The sequence below is a fragment of the Phlebotomus papatasi genome, chromosome 1 (genome assembly GCF_024763615.1).
Source record: "Phlebotomus papatasi isolate M1 chromosome 1, Ppap_2.1, whole genome shotgun sequence".
Classification (NCBI taxonomy): Eukaryota; Metazoa; Arthropoda; class Insecta; order Diptera; family Psychodidae; genus Phlebotomus; species Phlebotomus papatasi.
Window position 1 is genome coordinate 73246719 of NC_077222.1, and position 21958 is coordinate 73268676.

Here is a 21958-nt window from a genome sequence, read left to right on the forward strand (position 1 = left end):
CTAATATTATTCTTTCTCAGATGAAGAATTTATTTTAAAGCGTAATTTTTTCACGGGAAGTGGGGCAGGTTTAAAATAAAGCCTTTTCCTCCTACTTTTAAATAGAACTGGATCTTACGTTGAAATGATTTAGTTACATTTCAAAAGTAGAAGAAAAATGTCTAATTTTAAGGCTGCTCCAGTTCAAAGTTGCCCCACTTCCCTCTACTGATAGTGTTTTTCTTTACACTGGGAGAAATCCGAAAAAGTTAAAATAACGTTCCGGAAATGTTAATTTTACCCTGCAGTATTGATCCAAAATCGGTGTAAATATTACCCTTTTTAGGTGTATTAGGGGTTAAAGGTACCCTTTTTCATGTTAAATTTACCCTTTAAAAGGTGTAAAATTAACATTAAAAATGTTAATATATTTTTACATCTAAAAAGTGTTAAATTTCTGAGGAAAAAATGTTAATCGCACCCTCTTTTTTCTCAGATTAGCTTTAGACCGATATTAAAAGTGTAGCATGATACGACTGAATGATAGTAGCATTTTGCAACCTCTAAATTTCACTTTTACCATATTTAAACTTAAGTACTTACACAAAATTTAAGAGAAAAAAACACTTTCTTTATTTAGGTATGTTTTTTAAATAACATTGGGTTGAATAAATGGAAACTTTTTTTTTAATTATACCTTATCAATATGAATGGAATTTTGATTTATCTATAGTTCAGAAAACCAAAATAAAATTGTAATATCAATAACATAAAAAAAGAAATTTAATACTGTGTTTAATAATCATGTTCTAAATTAAGTTATTCTATTATACATGTTTGAACTTATAGTATAATAACATCAACAAGTTAAAGTGTTGTATTCTGCAGATTTTAAATTTATTCGAATTTTAGTTCTATTTTCTAAATTCTGGATTTTTCCAAAGGCTTTTCATGTATTTTTTAAAGCTGGAAAATTCAAATGAAAAGGTTATCTTATGTATATCTTTATATCTTTTACAAAGAGAGGTGGTATTATAAATTATTTATCTCTGTAAATATTTTATTCTCTGTACCTGTTATTTAAAATATTCTGAAAATATTCTTAGGTCACAGTAAATATTCAAAAAAATACGTTAGGGGAGACCGAAGCAGATTTAGCCACGTATAGTATTAGATAGTGGTATCTTATAGTGTGCCTTCGAAGGAATATTGAGGAAACTACTCTTTATTCTAAATATATACTTCCCTTACTATTCATTGAAAATAATCAGCCTGATATAAACAGTTTTTTTACAAATTATACGCAATGAAAAAATTTATTTACTGACTAATTTTGCCCCGGTCTCCTCTATGTTCTTATTTACAGTATATATCAATTTTAAATAAAAATAAGTCCAAACCCTAATCACTAAGAATTTCCCATGTATGAAACAATTAATCTGTTCATTTTTAATCCTGCGGCTTTTCAAAGAAATCGTATCGCTCATAATTTTGGCTTGTTAAAAGGTTTGTTTGCATTCGTTTTGGTCCGAAGGGGTTTTAATATGGCTTTTCTCATGCACAAAATTACAAGAAAAGCCTCAAAGTTGTAAAAATGGCAATTCAAATAGTGGTACATTATTTATGAGTAAAATGATAATCCGGAAATATTACTTTTTGTATTCCAATTTATAAGAAAAAAAATCATTAATATTAATCTGTCCTGAAAATTTTAAATTGCGTTTTTGTGTATAAGACGTCAAATAAAGCCTTATCAATTTTTTGGGCCATTGCTCCAGACCTAGACAGTTCAAGACAGTATCAACAAAAGTGAAACATCATCCTCTGAACTGGGTTTGATGAAGAAGAAAAAAAAAACAAGAAAAATTATTTTTATCACTCTGGTTGACCTCTTTTGTTGCCATCAATTTTTCTTTTCTCCAGTAAATCCGTGTAACTTTGTATCATCTTCAATTTTATTGCTCTTTTACAGGTTATGCTTGGGATGAGTGAGAGCAGGAAAACTATTTTGGCTACCATAATCGCAATCATAAAACAAATACACGACAAAGATAGTGTTAAGCTTCTCATCCTGATGCTTCACAACATCCCCTTGTATCTTTGCTTGATGGAATTCGACGAGCGAGGAAGGAAGGAGGTATTACATATGGTTGATGGTTAAAGGATATGGATGGAGGATAGAGTGAATAGCAGTTGAGGTAGGTTCAAAAGATGAGGAGATGATGCTGAAAGATATATCTTTGCTTTCTCACTCTGTGCCTCGCATTCCTCACACTCACAGAGCGAGGGAGGATACAAAAGACCCCGATGACACAATACGGAGTGTCCAGTCCATTATGGACAGTGTTCAGTTATCAGTGTCCACCTCATTCCACCTTCAATCAACTATATGGATTCTGCTGATTTCTCACTCACTTTCATATCGTCTCGTGTTTATCTTCACCTCCAACTCTTTTCAATTTTATCTCGAGAAAACAATGAGATTTTATTCAATTTCATTCGAACTTGCACTATTCAGATTAATCTATTTATTTAGTATACCAATACCGAGGATATTGACTGAGGCTTTTTTTCTAACGTATTACACATAACAGGAAATTGAGAAAATCTTGACCATCACCTTCTCCACATGGAAGTTTTCACTGCAACATAACCAGCAGGTTCAAAGAAAAATGCGAGTGGAAGTTAGTACAGAGAATGGTATTATAGGGGAGTTTGTGAGACTAAGTAAATCTCCTCTTATTTTGTATTCTCATCCAGGATCTTGTAAAAGTCCATTGTGTGATGTGAATATTTTTATTCGGTCAAACTCGCTTGATGCTTTTTGCAATGAGAAGGTTACAACTTAAATTAATCAATTTTCACTGGTTTCTTTTTGCAATGTTGTCTTTCCAAAGTCTTTCTATTGAATTTCCAATATTTCACACATTGAACAATTAAAAGCAATTTCCATAAGGTTTCTGTCATAAGATCAGTAAATCTATTCGAAAAATCATTTTGCTAAAAAGGCTGAAGTAGTTTGGGAAGTATTTTGGTAAAACTGGTCAGTGAAAATTAAATTTCCTTTGCTAAAAGAATAACAAAAAAAAAACTTAAATTATGAACTACAAATACTTAAAAATAGTGAAATCTTCAAAGAAAAAATTAAGAAGTTTATGAACCATCTTGGATTTTTAGGTTCAATTTAGAGGGATTCAAGAACACTTTTTACTAATCAAAATGATTTTTTTTACTGTCCAAACTGGAGTATTTTACTAACCACTGAAGGGAAATATTTTCCTTTTTTTTCAATTTTCGAAAGCTCTGTAAGTTTGGAACTGCGTAAGTTCAGAATCGACTTAGTTAAAAAAAGCACAAATTAAAAAAAAAGTTCTTGAAGTATAAGAAGATCAATAATTTTTCTATAACTCTTCAACACAATTTAAAAAATAAAAGGAATTATTGAAAATTTGTTTATGATGGATGTTCTTTAAAAAATCCTAACATAGATCAAAAAGGGGTATTACTTTTTTAGAATTGTCTACTCTAATTTTAATTTTTTTTAATAACTAAAATGCTAATAACGACCTAAAAAAAGCACGATCATCTGAGCATTGAATTAATTTATTTTTCTTACATTTTCGTCATTGGATTATAGATTAAACAACAAGAGCTAAATATAACCAAACAATATGCAATATTATGAATCACATAATGTTGATTTTGAAAACAAAAAAATCGTGATAAAGACCTTGCATATTATAAACATAATTATTAATTCTTCTTCTGTTTTGGTGTTTTTTTTTATTAAACGGTCGACCGATTGAATTGCAAAGACATTTATACATACAATTCATATAGTAACAATATTATTTAAAAAAAAAGTATGAATAAAATGTGTCAAAAAAGTATTTTTTAAATTGGCCAAATAATTTGCATTGTCAACTGACTTCATTTTGCATTCGGAAATCTAGTTTAACCCTTTAAGGACGAGAGGGTAAAAAATTAAGCGTCAGAAAAAATCACTTTTTCTGACTTTTTAGAGCAAAATACAACTTTAGATGGCCGTAGGAAGAATTTCATTTTCCTACGGCCAATCCAAACCGGACAATTTTCAATCGTCCTTAAAGGGTTAAGTGAAGGGGTAAACAAATATGCCGGCAGAAAAAGCGATCGAAGAGTTATAAAGAATACAATACAGAAAACTATGAATTTTTACGGAACTTTAAAGATTCAAAGGCAATGTAAATAAATAATTTTAATATAAGTATATTTTAATATTCCACAACTTTTCTGAAGAAGTTTATAAAATGTCTTACGAATATTGAAAACTTCAACTGATCATTGGCTATTTCAAAGACTATGAAGGCTGAAGACCAAAGGCTCAGGATGAGCCGAAAAACAAGTAATAACCTATAATGATCAGGAGTTCACTATACACTTTTAGGCAGGGGAATGGGACTAATTGCTTGTCAGGCGGTTTAGATTGGCATAAATCCTCTATGAAATTTTCTCAGATTTCGGATCATTATTTACCTATCATTATTATCGATTAGATAATTTCCCTGATTTTCCTGTACGAGTACTGACAATTTTTTCTTCAAAATTTCCTTATTTGTTTGTTACGACCGTTACGACCGGTTTTATGATTTTTTTTATACTTTTTTTTTTACTATACTTTATGATGAATGAAGTAAAATTTATTAGCTTTTTTGTATATTAATAGTTAACTACATTTATGTAATTATCTTTATTATTCAAAGTGTTACAGATCTCTATACTGAGAGAAATCTGAAAAAGTTAAAATAACATTCCGGAAATGTTTATTTTACCCTGCAGTATTGACCCGAAATCGGTGTAAATATTATGCTTTTTAGGTGTATTGGGGGTTAAAGTTACCCTTTTTGCATGTTAATTTTGCCCTTAAAAAGGTGTAAAATTAACATTAAAAAATGTTGATATAATTTTACACCTAAAAAGTGTTAAAGTTACGAGGAAAAAAAGTTAATCGCACCCCCGTTTTTTTTTTCTCAGAGTAGGTACTATGAAAAGTAACGAGCTTACAACAAAGTACGCATGCATTTTTCCATGAGTTATCTTAAAAGAAAGACCAACAGAAAGGGGTAGAAAGGGTGGGGGTGGGTGGTTATGGGAAAGACATTAAACATAGAATATACCTTGCTTTCCTGTCTCTATTGTTGATATCTCAATTTCTGAAACTCCTGGCAACTCTTTCCACTCTCTAAGCAAAACTTGTGATATATGTCGCGCTACAATTTCAACTATGTGTCTCTTTACCTCTATGTAATATGTAAATTATGTCTCTTTTCTTCAGCAATATTGTACAAAATAGAGGTAAAAGTGATGCTTTTGTGTATTTGCGGTGTCTTTTTCTCCAACCACTAGAAACACCTTTCAAATACACTCTCGTGGGACAAACACTCTGCTTTTGGGGGGAGATGTCTTGCCGTGGGAAAAAAGGATATTCTCCTATCAGGCAATGCAGAAAATCCTTCTCTATCACTTCCACCACTTTTTATTCTTTTAATGTTCCTTCACATAAACATTTCTTCACTCCACTATATATGTGCTTTTTTGTCATTAATAGTGTCTGTATACCTCCCTCTCAATTTACATGATTTCCCGTGTTCCCTTGTCGTCTCCACTTCAATCTCTTGAAAATTGCAAATGAAGCTCTTTTTGGAAAAATTATCTTCTGGTATATATGCACGTTTTGTAGAGTTGGTGAGAAAGTTCAAAAAACCGACTGTTTTGGCTGGAAAAACTTTTTGCAGTGTCACAAAATTTTAGTGGATGTTGGCTCAGATTCGTTACCTCACGGCGGTATTTCTTCACCAAAGCTAAATTGGAACGTTAAGGAATTTTATTTTGCAAATTTTATAATTAACTTATGACTTGAAGCCACGTTAAAAGCAAGTTGAATATTTTTTTCCCCACAAAATCTCACTTTTTAATTGTAAAACGTGTCGAAAGAAATGATATCCAACGGAATACTTGTGATATGTCTTTCAGCGATTTTTCACGACAGAGCTAGAGAAGCATGATATCACCACGGTATCGCGAGAGTGACTGACTCGTAGTGATTCCGATTCCGCAAAATTCAAGCGGTGGGAAACGTGCGAGTCTGCTGTATGTCGGATGTATTCTGACGAGAGTGAGTGAATGGAGCCCCGATTAGAGATGTGCGCCGAGATAATTTCGGCGGCGGCGGCTAACATTTAAAAATTGTCGGCGGCTGGCTGCGCGCCGGCGCGCCAGCTGAAGCAATCGGCTGCGGCTCAGCTAGGCGCGCCAGACTTTTTTCCTTAACATTTTTCGATTACAATCCACATAAATTCTCGATTTTCCTCAATGTTTTTTCTTGCTATAATTACTAATCATGGAAATCTATTTAAAAAAAATAGTAACAACAAAACAGATAGAAAACAATCTGTCAACTTTAGGCACAACATTTTTATGATTTTACAGAAAGACAGATTCAAATAAAAATATTAACAAAAATTTTTGAAATCCGTAGACACGTAAAAATGAAAATAATTTTATCTGGAATTATAAACTTAAATTCAATATCCAATAGAAAAATTGTTTATCTACAAACAAAAATATTTCTCGATGAAAATTTGATAACAGTTGAAATATTTGGTAGGAAATGTTGAATTCGATGTACTTGATTAAAACATTATTTAAAAAAAAATGTTTAAAATCTTAACCCTTTAACCCTTTAACGACGGGACACTTTTCACGAACCGAAAATCATCAATAAAAATGAAACTGGTGAACGTAATCAATGATAAATATTACATCCATGGGCGTACCTAGCTAGGGGCAGGGGGGGCAGCGGCCCCCCCTAGAAGCGTCAAAGAAGACAAAAACAAATGAGAAGTAAGAAAATATATTTGGTCAGCAAAAAATTAAATTTGATAAGTAAAAAATACAAATCTTTCCAAAAATGGATTTAATTTTTCTATCCATAAAGATCGAAACTTTCATGAAAATTCTACTGCTTTTGAAAGTTGTAAATTTAGTCACTTCTCAAACTTGATGTTTTACTGCTCGTTTTTACAGTATCAATACAAAAATGAGCTCATACTAAAGTTATTTTTTTTAATGTTTATACGTAATCGTAAAGTAAAAAGTTGTAGGAATCCATAATATATTTGCAGATGTACAGCCATTTGCTATCTAGTAAATATTGCAGCACAAAAGTGAATAATTTTCAAACTACCGCATTGATGAATGATTTTTATTATTTTTTTTATAATAAGGTAAAGTATCCTATGTCGACCACTTAAGGATAGATTTTGTGAAAAAAATTATGAAAGAACAGTTATAATTTGTGTTTTTTGATAGGGTTTTTGCCTAAAACTATAGAATAGATCCTTATCTATCTAATTGTTAACTTCATTTAGTCATAATATAATTTTACATTAGGAAAAGTTAAAATGTTTTAAAAATGCGAAGTGTTCCTCTACTCGACCACTTCAATATCAGTATTCCTCAACTCGACCGCCTGGGCTTCCTCTACTCGACCACCAATTTTTCTTAAAATTAAACAAATCACAAAACTAAAAAGTCACTGATTTAACTTTGGCTTGTTTAATACATCATGAATAGCACTTAAAATTTAGTTAATCAATAAAATAAATAGGGAAACTCACTTTTATGAATTCATTCGGAAGTATAGAACAACGTTCAAGTGAAAAAAGCTTCACTTGCTATGATTCGTCGACCGGTCGAATTGAGGAACAATTTATTTGAAATGCACTTTCAATTTTAATACATAAAATTAATCTTCAACTTAGTGATGGAAGTAAAATTTTTGCACAAGTAACAATTTGAATTCTCCAGTAATCTGTAAGGGTAGTAATTGAAATAATTCCTTAAGAAAAAAGTCAAGAATATCAAAAAGTATGCCATAATTTGATGAAAAATTGCGATTTTTTTTAAAGAAATACTTTAACGCTCCGTATTTTTATGATTTTTTTTCAGGGTTTTATGGTCAATTTCTATGATATTTTCACTGATTTGAATTAATTATGAAATAATTGGCCCTATGATGTTAAACCATTCGCTAAATATTATTGTAAATGCAAATAAATTAAATAAATATTTCCACCGGTCGACTTGAGGAACCCAGGGTGGTCTACTCGAGAGGCGATCGACTCGAGGATACTTTACCTTATATCCAAATTTTTTTAAGCAAAAGCCTCTTGACAATAGATAGTATAATAACAAACTATCCTAACTATACATTTTTTCATAAGAATGAAAATTGTCTATTATGGTTATTGTCAGAAAAATTACTTAATTGAATTGAAATATAAACAAATTTTGCCGCGGCGCGCTAAAAAAGAACTGGCGGCTGCGGCTGGCGGCGCGCATTAAAAATTTTTGGCGGCGGCGGCTAAGCAAAAATCGCGGCGGCTCGCGCCGAGCGGCTAAAATCGGCTTGGCGCACATCTCTAGCCCCGATTACTGGCGAACTCTCCACCAGGCTACATAGAGACAAACTGATGGATTCACCCAGAGTCGAGATTGCGGGGGGTGAACTCGTCTGCTCCACTCACTCTCTGGATCTAGCCCTTCGGATCGGATACATCAAGCACCGAGAGAGAGAGTATGTGCTCTCTCCATGGGGGATGAGTTTTGGGGGGTATATGCTACCCAGAGAGATTCTGGAGCCACGGAAATCTGTCACAAGGGGTTGTCTCTTGTGTTACTTTTTGTGTGTTTAAAATTTGTAGACAAAGTCTCACACTGTTATATCCACAATTCCTCCCCCTACCCATAACCCCCAACCATTTTCACGCGCCACACTGATGCTTTCCCTCGCAATAACAGGGCCAATTGCAAATCAAACAAATATTTAATGATCCATGGAAATTGTTTATTGATCACATTATTACCATGGGGTCGTAAAAATCCCATAAATTCATTATTTAATGGGAGAATTCTCATTAAATTCATTTACTCATCAACTTTACTGGAAAGAAGCACCTGTTCAGGTAAATCGCCCAAAAGTATGTGATTATGCGATATTGCCATTCACAATATATATATGAATATTGGCAGTTGTCAACAGTGCTATTTAAGTTAATCAAATTTTGAATTGAAAACGATTTTAATTCAAAATCTTTTGTGAAACGAAAGTGAGAGCGAATGCATATGCTTCTCGCATAATGCTGCATGACTTGTTTACCTATGCGCTTTCAACATGAACATTATGAATACATTTCATGGTAATTCATAATTCATTACACGAAAAGTGAAATAAAATTACAATAAATAAACTATTTTTTCCTATTTAAGAAAATGAACAAATTTAGTCAATAAAATTAATTCTAAGAACTAGAAGACATTAAAAAATATTTTTTAGCACTAAAATTAATAAAAAATCATTAAAAAAAGTAAATCCCTTATTAGTCCCCTCTGATTTTATTTGCTCTAGTATTAGTTTCAGTACTTTTGCAGGTAAACAAATTTTAGTTATCAACAATTTATAATCAGAGAAACATCGTATACTGTATGGAAAATTATGCATTATTGTCAAAAAATACTAAAATTAAAATATTATATTTTCAAAGTTACCTTAAAACTCGAAAAATCAAAGCTGTTTAATTCGTCATTTCTATCAATAATTGTAGTATCAATATAAATTTTTATATAGGCAAAAATTTCTGCAACTTAAAGATTAAAAAACTAAGATTTAATTAAAAGCAAATTCATTCAAATAGGCAACAAGGTTACGATTTCAACTTCTTTATTCACATTCCTTATACGAGAGTATTTATTATTATTGTTCACATAATGATCTATATAATTTTAAAAGAATTGATGTATTCAAAAGAATTCTTATTATTATAAGAGTAATCTCCTAATATCCTATTTTTTCCTAATCCAATCAGAAATACGCTTTTAATTATGAAAAGCATAAGGTAAAGTGCCCTCGAGTCGACCGGTTCCTCGACTCGACTGGTGGTCAATATTTGAATGTTTGATGGTGAATTTCTATAAAATTATCACTGATTCGTATTTATTTATGGAATAATTGACTTATTGATGCTAGATCATATGCCAAATATTAGTGCAAATATAAATAAATTGAATAAATAACTCTACCGGTCGAATTGAGGAACCGGTCGACTTGAGGGCACTTTACCTTATGTAACTTTTTCAAGGAAATAAAATTGAAAGAAATATAGTAGAAAAAACTAACATGAATGGATATGTACATAACCGATGGATCCTATACCGGTATTAGACATGAGAAATTAACATTTTTCTGAAAATTTAAGAGTAAACAATAAAAAGAAATCGCCAAGCGCGTCAGCTAGAATGTTCAAAATCAAGATATCGATCATTCGGAATTATCTTTTCATATTTTTCGTGCTATTTTGTATACATAGCTTAATTAAAATATTAAATTTGTCCATAAATTAGAAAATCATTCTTAAATTAAAAATTGACTAAAAAGTGCGAAATTTTGATTGCTTTGATCTAGTATTTCGAAACAATCTTAACACTTTTTAACTGTGAAATATAATTTTCAGAGAGAACTTCAACATTCGTCATAGAAAATTTGACAGAAGGAATGAATTGAGGTCATTTGCAGCTAATATCGATTTATGAGGTACGAGTCTTTGAGGACCGGAAGTTGGCATGCCTTACCGTTTGTTCTATAACCCGAGCTTTCAGTTTCAGACAATTAAAAAAGAAGAAAATATTTTTACTACCGGAATTCAAAGAGAGAGAAGTTATATAATCGACTTTTTTTCAACTTGTCACCGTCCTAGAGCTTAAAGGGTAAGAGACACTAACTTCCGATCTTCGGTGACCCCCAATAAAAGAACTATATCTCTACACGTTTTTTTCTTTCCCCCTCGCTGCCCCTCCATCTCCTTCAAAACCACCAAAACCATGTTTTTTGGATTATTTCGAATTCGAAAACGACTCCTACGATTTCTTTTATTTTTGGATGTTTTAGAGGTGGTCTAGGCGAACATTTCGTCCAAACATATGACCTAAAATAATCGCCATCTTGAACTTTTGAAAAAAAAAGTTTTTACTACATTAGAGCATCTATTTTTTAACCTATTTGGTTAAATTTGGATTTCCTGGGAAGGTCTTGAAATTTTCAATCTGATTGCATCGGTCACAATCTGTAGTGAATCTGTTAAGTACCCGTAAATGACCAATTTTTAATCCATTATCGGTTGGGGCCATTGCAGTCAGGTGAAAATTTGAAGACCTTTCAAGAAAATTCAAATTTATCCAAATTGGGTGACAAATAGGCCGTCCAGTATTTTAACTTTAACTTTCGAAAATTTATCGTAGACAACTTCTTCGTATATACCAGTAATATAAGCAAGGGGGCCACGAGCGACTAGAGCAAATGTCTCATATTCACGATATTATTTATCTATCTAACCCAAGCATTTTTTTATAAATTATATGAAATGGAAATTATCATTCATTATCGATCATAATCCCGGTTTTTTCTACGGACCCAAAGCCCAAAGGTGATTAACACATTAACTAGCCTAGAGCAAGTAAAAATTTCAGTAATTTTCTTTCGAAAATTTTTCAGGATTTTACTTCGATTTTGGAAAACAAAATTAAGATTAAAGTTAATAAAATTTTCATTCGTAATTTTTATCAAATTTTGTAATTGTTGATCTAACTCTATCTCAATATCTGTAAAATTTAAAAAATGCAATAAAACTGAAAGTGACACTGAATCATCATTTTCCCAGGTATGTGCACAATACCTCGCAAAATCTGATGGGGGATCTCTCGGGAAAAATGTGGAGTGAAATTGGTGAAATGAGATTTTTGACATTATCGTTTATTTCCCAATGACCCATTTATCTATAACTGTAATTAAATTTCCAGGATGTTAATGGATTTTTCAAGTGAAATAAATTCATCCACTCCACCTTGCCACCTTGTCATTTGTGCTTTGGCAGTCAGAGTGTGACATTCGTGTGATTGAATATACCCAAAAGAGTGCCCAAGAGTTTTTAAGTGCGTGCTGAAAAATTCAATAACGAATTTCAAGAGGAATATAAGAAGAAATCTGGGCAATATCATGAAGAATGTAAGTGTGAAAAGAATTGTGGCTTCATCCGAGGCACAGTGAAACATATTAAAGTGTTGCCCATCAAATAATTTAATGCTGGAGAGCTTCTTAATAGGATCAACAAGCAATCACTGTTGCACTTATCTAATAGAATTTACGCCAGTGAATAGGATAATTCATTCTGTAATTCATTGTTGATTCCTCTTGACTACAGCTCACAATTTCTTATTGTGCTAGTCTTTGGTGTTTTTGTTATGCGAAAATCGTACGATATATTTTTCCGGGTTTAATATTTGTTCAAAAAATAGAGAACAGTGATGGAAATATATGAGTTTTCCTTTTGTCAATTAAGTAAGAAAGGCCTTATACAGTTAATTGTACATTCACAAGAAATTAAGGATTATTATATTTAAGGAAGTAATTCTGCTTTGAATTCTTTAAAATATTTTAAACCATAATTTTAGCTTTTTAAAAAAACAGAATACTATTTTTTTATCATTCCTTTAGTCATATTTTCTTTGATATACAAATATGTATATAAACAGTAACGATATAATAAATTCAAATGATTCAAGATAATAAGCCTAATCAATTCCTTAATAACATTACAAAGTATCATGACTGTTCAAATGATTAAAATTATAAACTTTTTGACGGGAAAATTTTCCAATCGTAGGGGAACGTACTCTACCTTCGAACGTTCGTGCCTTCGAATAATGTGAATTTTCTTCTATTTTTCTAAGAGCCTTACACATTTCTATTACCTAAATATTAGTATTGATAATTACGTGATGTAATTATGTATAAGTCTCTTAGGGAACATAAAAGAATATCACATTATTCGAAGGATTCGTAGGCATGAACGTTCGAAAGGAGAGTACTTTCCCCTACAGAATGCTTTTTGACTCAATTTTCTTCTTAATTTAGTTTTTTGCTTTTTATTGCAAAGTATTTTTCAAAAATAAACAATGGAAGCATTTTAATTTTGACTTTTCAAAAGTCATTTTTAAGTTTACAAAATAAAAAATTCAACAAAGTATGAACACATTTTTTGAACTTATCGACCATTCGTTTTATCGGTTTTATCCAAACGTTTAAAAGGAACGTAAGGCATACAAGACCTAAAAAAAACTAAAATAAAATTTAATGATGTACAAACATTCCTTTCTCACTGTAAATTAAAGGGTTAAAATTAAAAGTACAACAGAAATAAATGTTTTTAAATGTACGTAACACTATTATTTTCAATATTTTAGTAGGGGAAAGTACTCTCCTTTCGAACGTTCATGCCTTCGAATAATGTGAATTTTCCTCAGAGACTTAGGGGAAAGTGCTCTCCCTTCGAACGTTCATGCCTTCGAATAAAGTGAATTTCTTGTGTTTTTCGTAAGAGATTTACACTAAATTATCACGGAATTATCAACAATTGATAGTAAGCCAATTAATATTTAATAGAAATGTGTAAGTCTCTGAGGAAAATTAAAAGAAAATTCACATTATTCTAAGGCATGATCGTTCGAAAGGAGAGTACTTTCCCCTATAGCGAAATAGGGAAATTGGCAAAATATTGTATATATTCAATAAATCTGCAATTTTATTACAATTGTTTAATGTGGCTTTACATTAATAGATAATTTATCTAACATTGTTTTGTAAAATTCCTTAACAGATATGCATAATTGGCATTTCATTTTGCCTGATTTACGTTGCAAATGGGGGACCAGTATTGAAAAATTCCGAACAAAATTCCGATGATGTGAATGATTTTATGCCCATTGCTATTGAAGCTCAGGAATTACCATTGGAAAAGATTGAAAACGTCCAGGTATTTCAGCGGAACCAATAAGAATTTGCCAAATATTGAAATATAAAAGATAAAATTTTAATATTTTCCTAATTGTTGTATTTCAGATGAATGTGGGAAAAATGCTGGATAGAAGCATTGGTCGATTCAGTTTAGATGATCTCTTTCATGGTTTCCATGAGTCTGTGAATCACAATGTTAAGCCAATTCTCGATCGTCTGGGGCACTTTAGACTTAGTGAGCTTATTAAGCACATTAAGAACAAGCCAATTCTTTCCCATGTGGTGGGTGACGAAAGGCCAACGACAATTGAAGTGGTCGTACACAAGCCCAATGGACATCATGAGACTATTTTCAGTATCCCCCACAAGAAGCTACACAAATTCCACAAGCCCCAAGAGGAGGATCATCATGAGCATCACGATGAAGAAGAGGTGGAAAATGTAAATCTAGGACATGAGACTGAGGTCGAACTGAAACCTGTGATTGACTACACTTCCCAAGTTTACACAACAACCTACAAGAAGCCTGGAGATCATCAAGGTAGGGGTGTTGCTGATACTCAGGATTTCTCCTTTGAGGACTTTGAAGATCCAATCTACAAACCCTTGAAGCGGGATCGTCGTGATGTTACTGATTTTCACTATCCGGATGAATTTGAAGGCGAACCAGTGAAAGGAGAGTCATTGATACCTGAGAAGAACACACGGCCCAATGAGGTCTTCACTCCAGAGAAGGGCACTGAAAATTTCGAAGCTGGTCAGGCTGGTGGAGTAAGACCGAACAAGGGAGGTTTGTCAGGTCAAGGTGTAGCGAGTGAAAAACCTGGTCCAAATAATGGAGCATCAGAGCATTTCCAGCAAGAATCTTTTAATCTTCAAACTAGCTCAGGAAGCTCAGCAAGCTCAGTAAGCTCAGAAAACCTTGGTAGCGTAGGAAGTTCATCAAATTTAGGAAGTGCAGGAAGCTTTGTTCAAGGAGTAGCAGCAACTGTTACCAAGAGGCCATCGAAGCCAGAAAAATTTGTCGTAACTATTGAAGAGCATCCCGACACAGCTAGTGAAGTCCTCACCTTTGGTCCCGACAAAGATCCCAATGTTGAGTATCAAGAGGAATTTACAGCACAGGAACTTCTGCAATTTGTCTATAAGTGGCTCCGTAAAAATGTCGTATTCCGAGTTTAGATATTCTCCAAATAGTTTCAATTTAATCCAACACTCAACCTATATTTATTACACATTATTTATTTTCATGTGCAAATAAAGAGAAAATTCTTATCCAAAAGTATCTCTACCAACTGTTCACATATCAATTGGCTCTTGTGCATTCTTCACGGCGAGGTTCAAAGTCAACTTTAAGTGCTTCCCACCATCTCATTTATCTCTTATTTTCGCGGCTCATTTAGCACTGTCGTAAAATCCATGCCACAATTTAAATTTCAATCTTTACTCTAGCAATCACCAAATATTGGACAAATTTGTCACACACGTCTTTTTTTTCAGATTTTTATTTGGCCATATTTCCGCAAACAAAACTAATAATCGCTAATTCCTACAAATACAGTATAAAGATAGGATCACGTCTAGTAAAGTTCTATGTTTACTTTTCAATTATCAAAGTGATAGTTTATTGATGATAATGAAATATCTTTTATTAATTTATTAGCATTACGACTGTTTCGAAATGGTGAGTCACCACATATGGCTTTTAACACAAAAGAACCTAAAGAATATTTTAGCGTTCAGTTAACCCATTCAGACTAGGTCACAGACATTATAGATCTGCTAAATATTTTTTTCCTGTTAAAATAATTGTTGGTGATATCGTAATCATACAAAAACTGTGAAATGTAAAAAAAAAATTGACTTCCAGACTTTAAATTTTCTATAGAAGTTACATAATAGCAATAGTTTCCTTATATAGTTTGATTTAATAAAAGAATATTTTACCCTGAACAAATTCTGAGATAGGTGATTAAGGTCTAAGAAATTGATAGACTAAAAATTGAAATTCTTAAACGAAACTCAAGAAATAAAAAAAGTTTATATACCGCTAATAACATTTTTTGCAAAATTATTTAAGCTCAAAGTATATTTTCATCAGTATTAATTTACGAATTCTGGATTTTTAATATATGATTAAATTGTTATACTTAATTAACTGTTAACTGTTTTTAATACTGAGATTAGGTTTAGCACTTCAGAAGACCCTGCACTTGAATAAAAAACTTTGAAAATTGAGCAATTAAAAAGAAGTAATTTATTTTTTAATTTATTTATTTTATTTAAAATCGAACTGCCTTTGAAACCGTGCGTCTCTCAGAGGTATAATAACAGTCAAGAGGTTTATGCGTCCACCGCCGACTTATCGTTGATGTCCAACCTACTCCGGCTGTTCCTTGAGAATAGTTGGTTTGTAATTTAGAATTTAAGGAAGTTTATGCAATAATTCATAATCCTAAACCCTCAACAGTGTATATGATAGTTTGGGATAAACGTTTGGTGCCAAATTTTACAGGCTATTCTCGAAAAGCAGCCGGGGTCGGAGTTTATTTAGAACTTTAATCCCTCTATAATGCCATGTTGTATCAGCACTTATTTTAAATTGATCTGTAACCCCTGTTATATTCTATAAATTTGATTTCTGTTTATTATCTATGAAAAATAATCTTAAAAGCTAATTTGAAAGTTATGGCTGAACAGGCTAACCTATCCCACCTTCCCTTATTAAAAATTAAAACCAGAAACTAGAATTTATTTCTTCTCAAGAGGTATTTCTTGTGGGTCCCGGTCAAATCCCGAAAGCCAAAATCCCGAAGGCCAAAATCCCGAACGCCAAAATCCCGAAAGCCAAAATCACGAAAGAGCCAAAATCCCGAAAGCCAAAATCCCGAATTCTTAAAAGTGTTATAGGTACTCCCACGATTGTACCTGCGCTTGCTGGAGCCAAAGGGAAATCTTCTGTGACTTGGGAAATTATTCTAAACATTTTCCTCCATACAATTTCATCCCTCAGAATTTTGAACATTCGGGATTTTGGCTTTCGGGATATAGGCCTTTTCGGGATTTTGGCGTTCGGGATTTTGGTTTTCGGGATTTTGGCTTTCGGGATTTTGGCTGCCACCGATTTCTTGCATATAACTGTTTGTCAGCAAAATAAGGAGCGATGATTATAAGGATTTTCGGATTAATATTTATTTTGTTTATTAGTAGGAGTGAAATTTACACGAACTTATCTGATATTTTAAGGCAGTTTTCAGGCTAAAAATTTCGCACTATCCGAGGATCTGTACTATCTAAAAACAAGCAATTTCAGTGATATTTCAAGATATCTTAAATTAATTGCGATAAAATACACAATGATAAAAATGTTAGAAATCTTGTTTATTGATAAATTACAGCAGTTAAGTTGTATGGAGAATCTTTAAGGCAGATGCCCGGTATTATCTATAACCTCTGCTCTACAATACTATATAATGCTTTGTGTTTATTCAGCCACATAGATTCTATTAATTCAATTACATTTATTCTATTAATTTAATAAATCTAACAATCGGTCCGTTCACTCCTATAAACAATTTGCAATATATTTTTGTAAAGTAGAAGTGATTATAAATGTTAAGTGGTTACAATATTCCATACTGTTTGGCAGTGACGAGAAATTGTTTAGGTCTTAAGTGGTAGTCGTAAAAGACAAATTAGAATAAACATATTTCAACCATTTCAAACATTTAATATCTCTTCAGATAATTGTTACCCATTAATAAATTCGGTATAAAATTAATGATCACATAGCTTCCAAAACTATATTAAATGTGTATCATATTTTTTTTCTAGTTGAAAACATATTATAGTAAAGTCTTAAAATCTTATTCCTAGATGCATACTTAAACTTGCTTTACTGCTTCACCACAATTTAATTTTGAAAATACATTAAATTTAACGTTAATGGGGCAAACATGTTTTTGGGTTTTTACCTTTTCACAAATCAATTAGTTTTAGTGAGATGTGCAATTCTTACCTCCTTCATGATTGCTGACCCTGCTACAGCTGCCCACTCCGCAATTTTCACACTCGAGCAGTGCAATAATTTCCCCATTGTTTGCCTCAATGGCACCCTGTGTATCCCCAAAATCTTGTTCCTGCTTCATTGTAGACACTTCTCTGGTGGAGCACGTTGATCCGGTTGCACGTGGTTCAATTTATGAAATTCACTCGAGCATGAAATTCAATTGTCAAGTATATGTTCATTTCACTGTCTGCATATACCCTTAGTTTTAGCCGTTTTAGCGAAATCGTGTGAAAAAACAATAGGATCAAACATTTACTTATCACCTGTTTTTTTTAACGCAAATATACTCAAGGGGCCTCTACTTGCAGTAGTATAAAGTTAAATGGCAAACTCTTGATGGTTATTAATTAATTATATTGACCAACTGATGATTTCATTAGTCTTTGCCCACTTATTGACACGCACGTTACATTATTTTAATTTTGTTTGCTCTCAACTGGTTATCTGCGATTTTTTAGTTAGGAATTCCAGACAACATTTCGGCATTGGTACCAAAAGAGAATCTGAAGACACGAATGTACAAAAAAAAAGCGAGAATTTATTTCTCTGGTGTTAATCGTTGGTGTTTAAAAAATGCACACAAGTCACACTTTAATTGCCCTCAATAGGATCGAGCCGCAAATTTATTTGTCTCATTATTCTTCCACCATCTCTCTAGTGATATGACAGAGTTTTATGAACTTTTTCTCTTAGCTTTCCACACACTTGTTCTGACTACGTGACTAAATTCGTGACTTTTCCCTCGATCCACCAGAAACCCTTAAGCGATTGGGTCATATATTGCAAAACTATTTACCCCACTGGTCTTTGGGCTATAAGCGAAGTTTAATTAAATAAAAGGATTAAGGATTTTCTTTTGCCACCCTTAGTCTCATTGTGGCACTGCTCAAGGTTGATGAATGAAAATCCAACACGAAGGTGTGTTGTGGACACTATCAATAGTATCCCCTGGATATTGTGTCTTTATATAATGCAATTAGGGTACATTAACCACTTTTTTCCAATTTCAAGCGAAAATTATGAACTTCATTTGACTTTAATTTTTGTATTTTTCCCCTTATTTTACTTCTAAGTGGACAGACCCATGCTTAAATATACATGATTATTTTCTCAAATGATTTCTTACAAATATCATTTTTCGAGGAGTAGATAACATAATCGTAAGTTGTGTACAGATATTGGAGATTTTAATATAAATTGTGGAAGTTCCTAATAAAAGTACATCAAAGAATGGGTGTAGGGGAAGGCGAAATTGTTAATTGATTTGACTAATGGCTCTTTTCAGGAAATTTGACGCATTGGACCAGCTAGAAATTCACTATAAACATTGAAAAAGTTAGTTGTTCGACACTTGAGTCGTCTGAAAAGTAGCGCGCTTATAAGCAAAAAAAATATTTTGTAAAATTGTTTGTGAATGTTTGTATATTCTTACTGATCGTAACAAAATGCTTGTAAATCGTAACAAACATTGTTCGTAGTATGATCACTTGTCTAGAATTTTTTGTTCTTTTACGAACTTTCGTTCGTAGATTTTTATTTGACTGGCGATACTTTATGAACAAATGACAAAATTTTACGAACATTTTCCTATGTGTTTACGAATACTAACAAATGTTTGTAAAAGAACAAAAAATTCTCGTTAAGTGATCATGTTACGAACAATGTTTGTGAAAAAATACAAACTTTTACGAACTTTTTTTGTGAGATGTATGATTTACAAGCATTTAGTAAGTTTCCAGTAGGATTTCACAGACATTTACGAACATTTTTTTTCGAAATTATTTGTTTTTTGGGTAAACTGTTCCTAATCTTTTGAAATTTTCCACTTTATCTTCACAAATAATATTACATATAATGAATAAATCTTTATTATAGTAGAGATTTATTATTATTTGTACTAAATTTCAAAATTATAAGGATATATTTACTGATAGGATATTCATAAAGATTTTAGGAAAGCAGCATTTTTATATTGTGTAAGCCCTGATGGGGCTCACTGAAGTAATATAAACTTATTAAGGAAAAATGGGGAACTGAAGGTGCCACCCATCTTTCAACTTCCTTGGAGTGAACCGTCCACGGCGACTGATGCTCACTCACTGAAGTGCAGGGACAGCTGACATGAACAAAAGCCCCAGCAACCTTCAGCACCCGCCTAGGGATGTTGGGTGGGGTGTGTCATAGGAATGAAGGATTGGGATTGGTGGGTTTGGCCGTCGACTGGGTTAACAATTGTCGAATGGGCCATACGCTCTACAATTGTTTATTCGATATTACAGAGGCACAATTTTATTTACAAGTATATTCATATGTTTTTACAAGCAGTGTATACTCTGCATATTTTTGCTGAGTTGATCAACAAAGGTATGTTAACCGTTTAGCTGTTCTCGAACAATAAATGCTAACCAAGTATATGGAAATGACACTGCCTCATGTGTATCGTTTTAAGTTTAGCAGAATTCGGCTAAAAATACATGTTTTCAGCTGCATTGAAATTGATTAGTATTTGGTGCTCGCTAAATTTGTATTGATAGGCACTCAATTGGTCAAGTGGTAGAGCACTCGCTCTATGATGCAAGTGTCCCGAGTTTAAATCCCTTTTAGGTGACCAGGAATTTTCTGACGTTAAAGGGGTTCGAATTGCATCCAGTGAGCTGCACTGCACTTGATTCCATGGGGCATGGGACTGAAAAACCCATCCTTGTACAAGAAAAAATAATAATGTATGTCCCGAACTCCCCTTGTGGAAAGACCTAGTTCCTCTATGGAACGTTGTGCCACCAAATTTGTATAAGGCAAACGTTGAAATTAGAAAGTCTGAGGCCACAAAATAGATTTAGGCTGATCTTCGAGAATATTTAGCCTGGAAAGTTTAGCAGTAAAGGATTAGGTAAAGATAATTTATGCATATACTGAGAGAAATCCGAAAAAGTTAAAATAACATTCCGGAAATGTTAATTTTACCCTGCAGTATTGATCCGAAAACGGTGTAAATATTACCCTTTTTTGGTGTATTATGGGTTAAAGTTACCCTTCTTTTATGTTAATTTTACCCTTAAAAGGTGTAAAATTAACATTAAAAAATATTGATATATTTTTACACCCAAAAAGTGTTAAAGTAATGACGAAAAAAAGTTAATCGCAGCCTCTTTTTTTCTCAGTGTAGGACCTCTAATTTCTACAAGTTTCTTTTAACGAAAACAGCCTATAGGGAAGACCGGAGCAGAATTAGATAGCAAATGAATTCATTGTGTACAATTTGTAAAAAAATATGTTTTGTATAAATATGTTGAATATTTCAATTAAAAGGAAAGAAGCTATTTATTTTGAATCAATAAATATTTTTTTTCAATATTCCTGCTAAGTCAAACTATAACATCCCAGAATCTAATACTAGCCGTGGCTAATTCTGCCCGGTCTCCTCTAGGTTTTTCTATATCTCTTTACTTTAAAGGCAAAGATATGCTTATATAACTTCAAATGAGCGATATCGATACTCCTTAATTAATTGCAGTGATCCTTATATAAGTTAAGTACAGCACTAATAAGGACTTAGGGGAATTTTACATGCACAACACCCCTAAATTTTGACTTATAATAATTTTAGAGTTCAATTGACTTATAGGAGTCTTGGTTTAAAGAGACAACGCTCTTGAATGGCAAATAGTGGTTATTGTACCCTATAGAAGAGAAGGAAAAAAAACTGCCTATGGTGGTGACTTTTAGAGAGTTAATCTAAACTGACTGAAATTTATTGAATAATCGTCACACTCTTCTAGTACACTTCACAAGCCAGAGTAGAGCAAGTGTCTGTAATATGCATAGGTCCCAGTTGATTGAATTGTTGCAACTATTGTAAGAGGGAAGTGTCACCAGTGTATTTCACTCGAGCACATTCCTTTTTTCCTACACTTTTGTGTAAAAGTATAGGCTCCAACGGAAAGTTGAATGAAACAAGCCTTGAAAGCGAACTAGTGCAAAAACATCCATTTATTCAAATAATATGGGATATTGTTAAATATCCA

The 21958-nt window shown here is 32.5% G+C and overlaps 2 protein-coding genes across 4 annotated transcripts in view; one reads left to right on the forward strand and one right to left on the reverse strand.

Annotated features, from left to right (window-relative positions):
- LOC129800909 (organic cation transporter protein) overlaps positions 1-21958 on the reverse strand; it is a 45106-nt gene that overhangs the window by 22327 nt on the left and 821 nt on the right. Inside the window, exon 2 of one of the 3 annotated variants that reach the window (XM_055845666.1) lies at positions 17883-18436. In XM_055845666.1, the coding sequence (XP_055701641.1) occupies positions 17883-18012 (130 nt within the window). In that variant the 5' untranslated portion in view covers positions 18013-18436. Of the gene's footprint in view, positions 1-17882; positions 19042-21958 lie in introns of those variants that run through there. The other 2 variants (XM_055845660.1, XM_055845650.1) reach the window with 2 other exon arrangements.
- LOC129801229 (uncharacterized) lies at positions 1924-15262 on the forward strand. The gene is made up of 3 exons (XM_055846113.1): positions 1924-2177; positions 13728-13883; positions 13970-15262. The coding sequence occupies exons 2-3, from the start codon at positions 13827-13829 to the stop codon at positions 15044-15046; spliced, it is 1134 nt and encodes a 377-aa protein (XP_055702088.1). The 5' UTR covers positions 1924-2177; positions 13728-13826; the 3' UTR covers positions 15047-15262.

What these genes read in the sequence shown, in the direction of transcription:
- LOC129801229 (XM_055846113.1), top strand. Translation starts at nt 13,827, where the DNA reads ATGCCCATTGCTATTGAAGCTCAGGAATTACCATTGGAAAAGATTGAA. An exon ending in AAAAGATTGAAAACGTCCAG is followed by an intron (nt 13,884 to 13,969) that starts GTATTTCAGCGG and finishes GTTGTATTTCAG; the next exon opens with ATGAATGTGGGAAAAATGCT.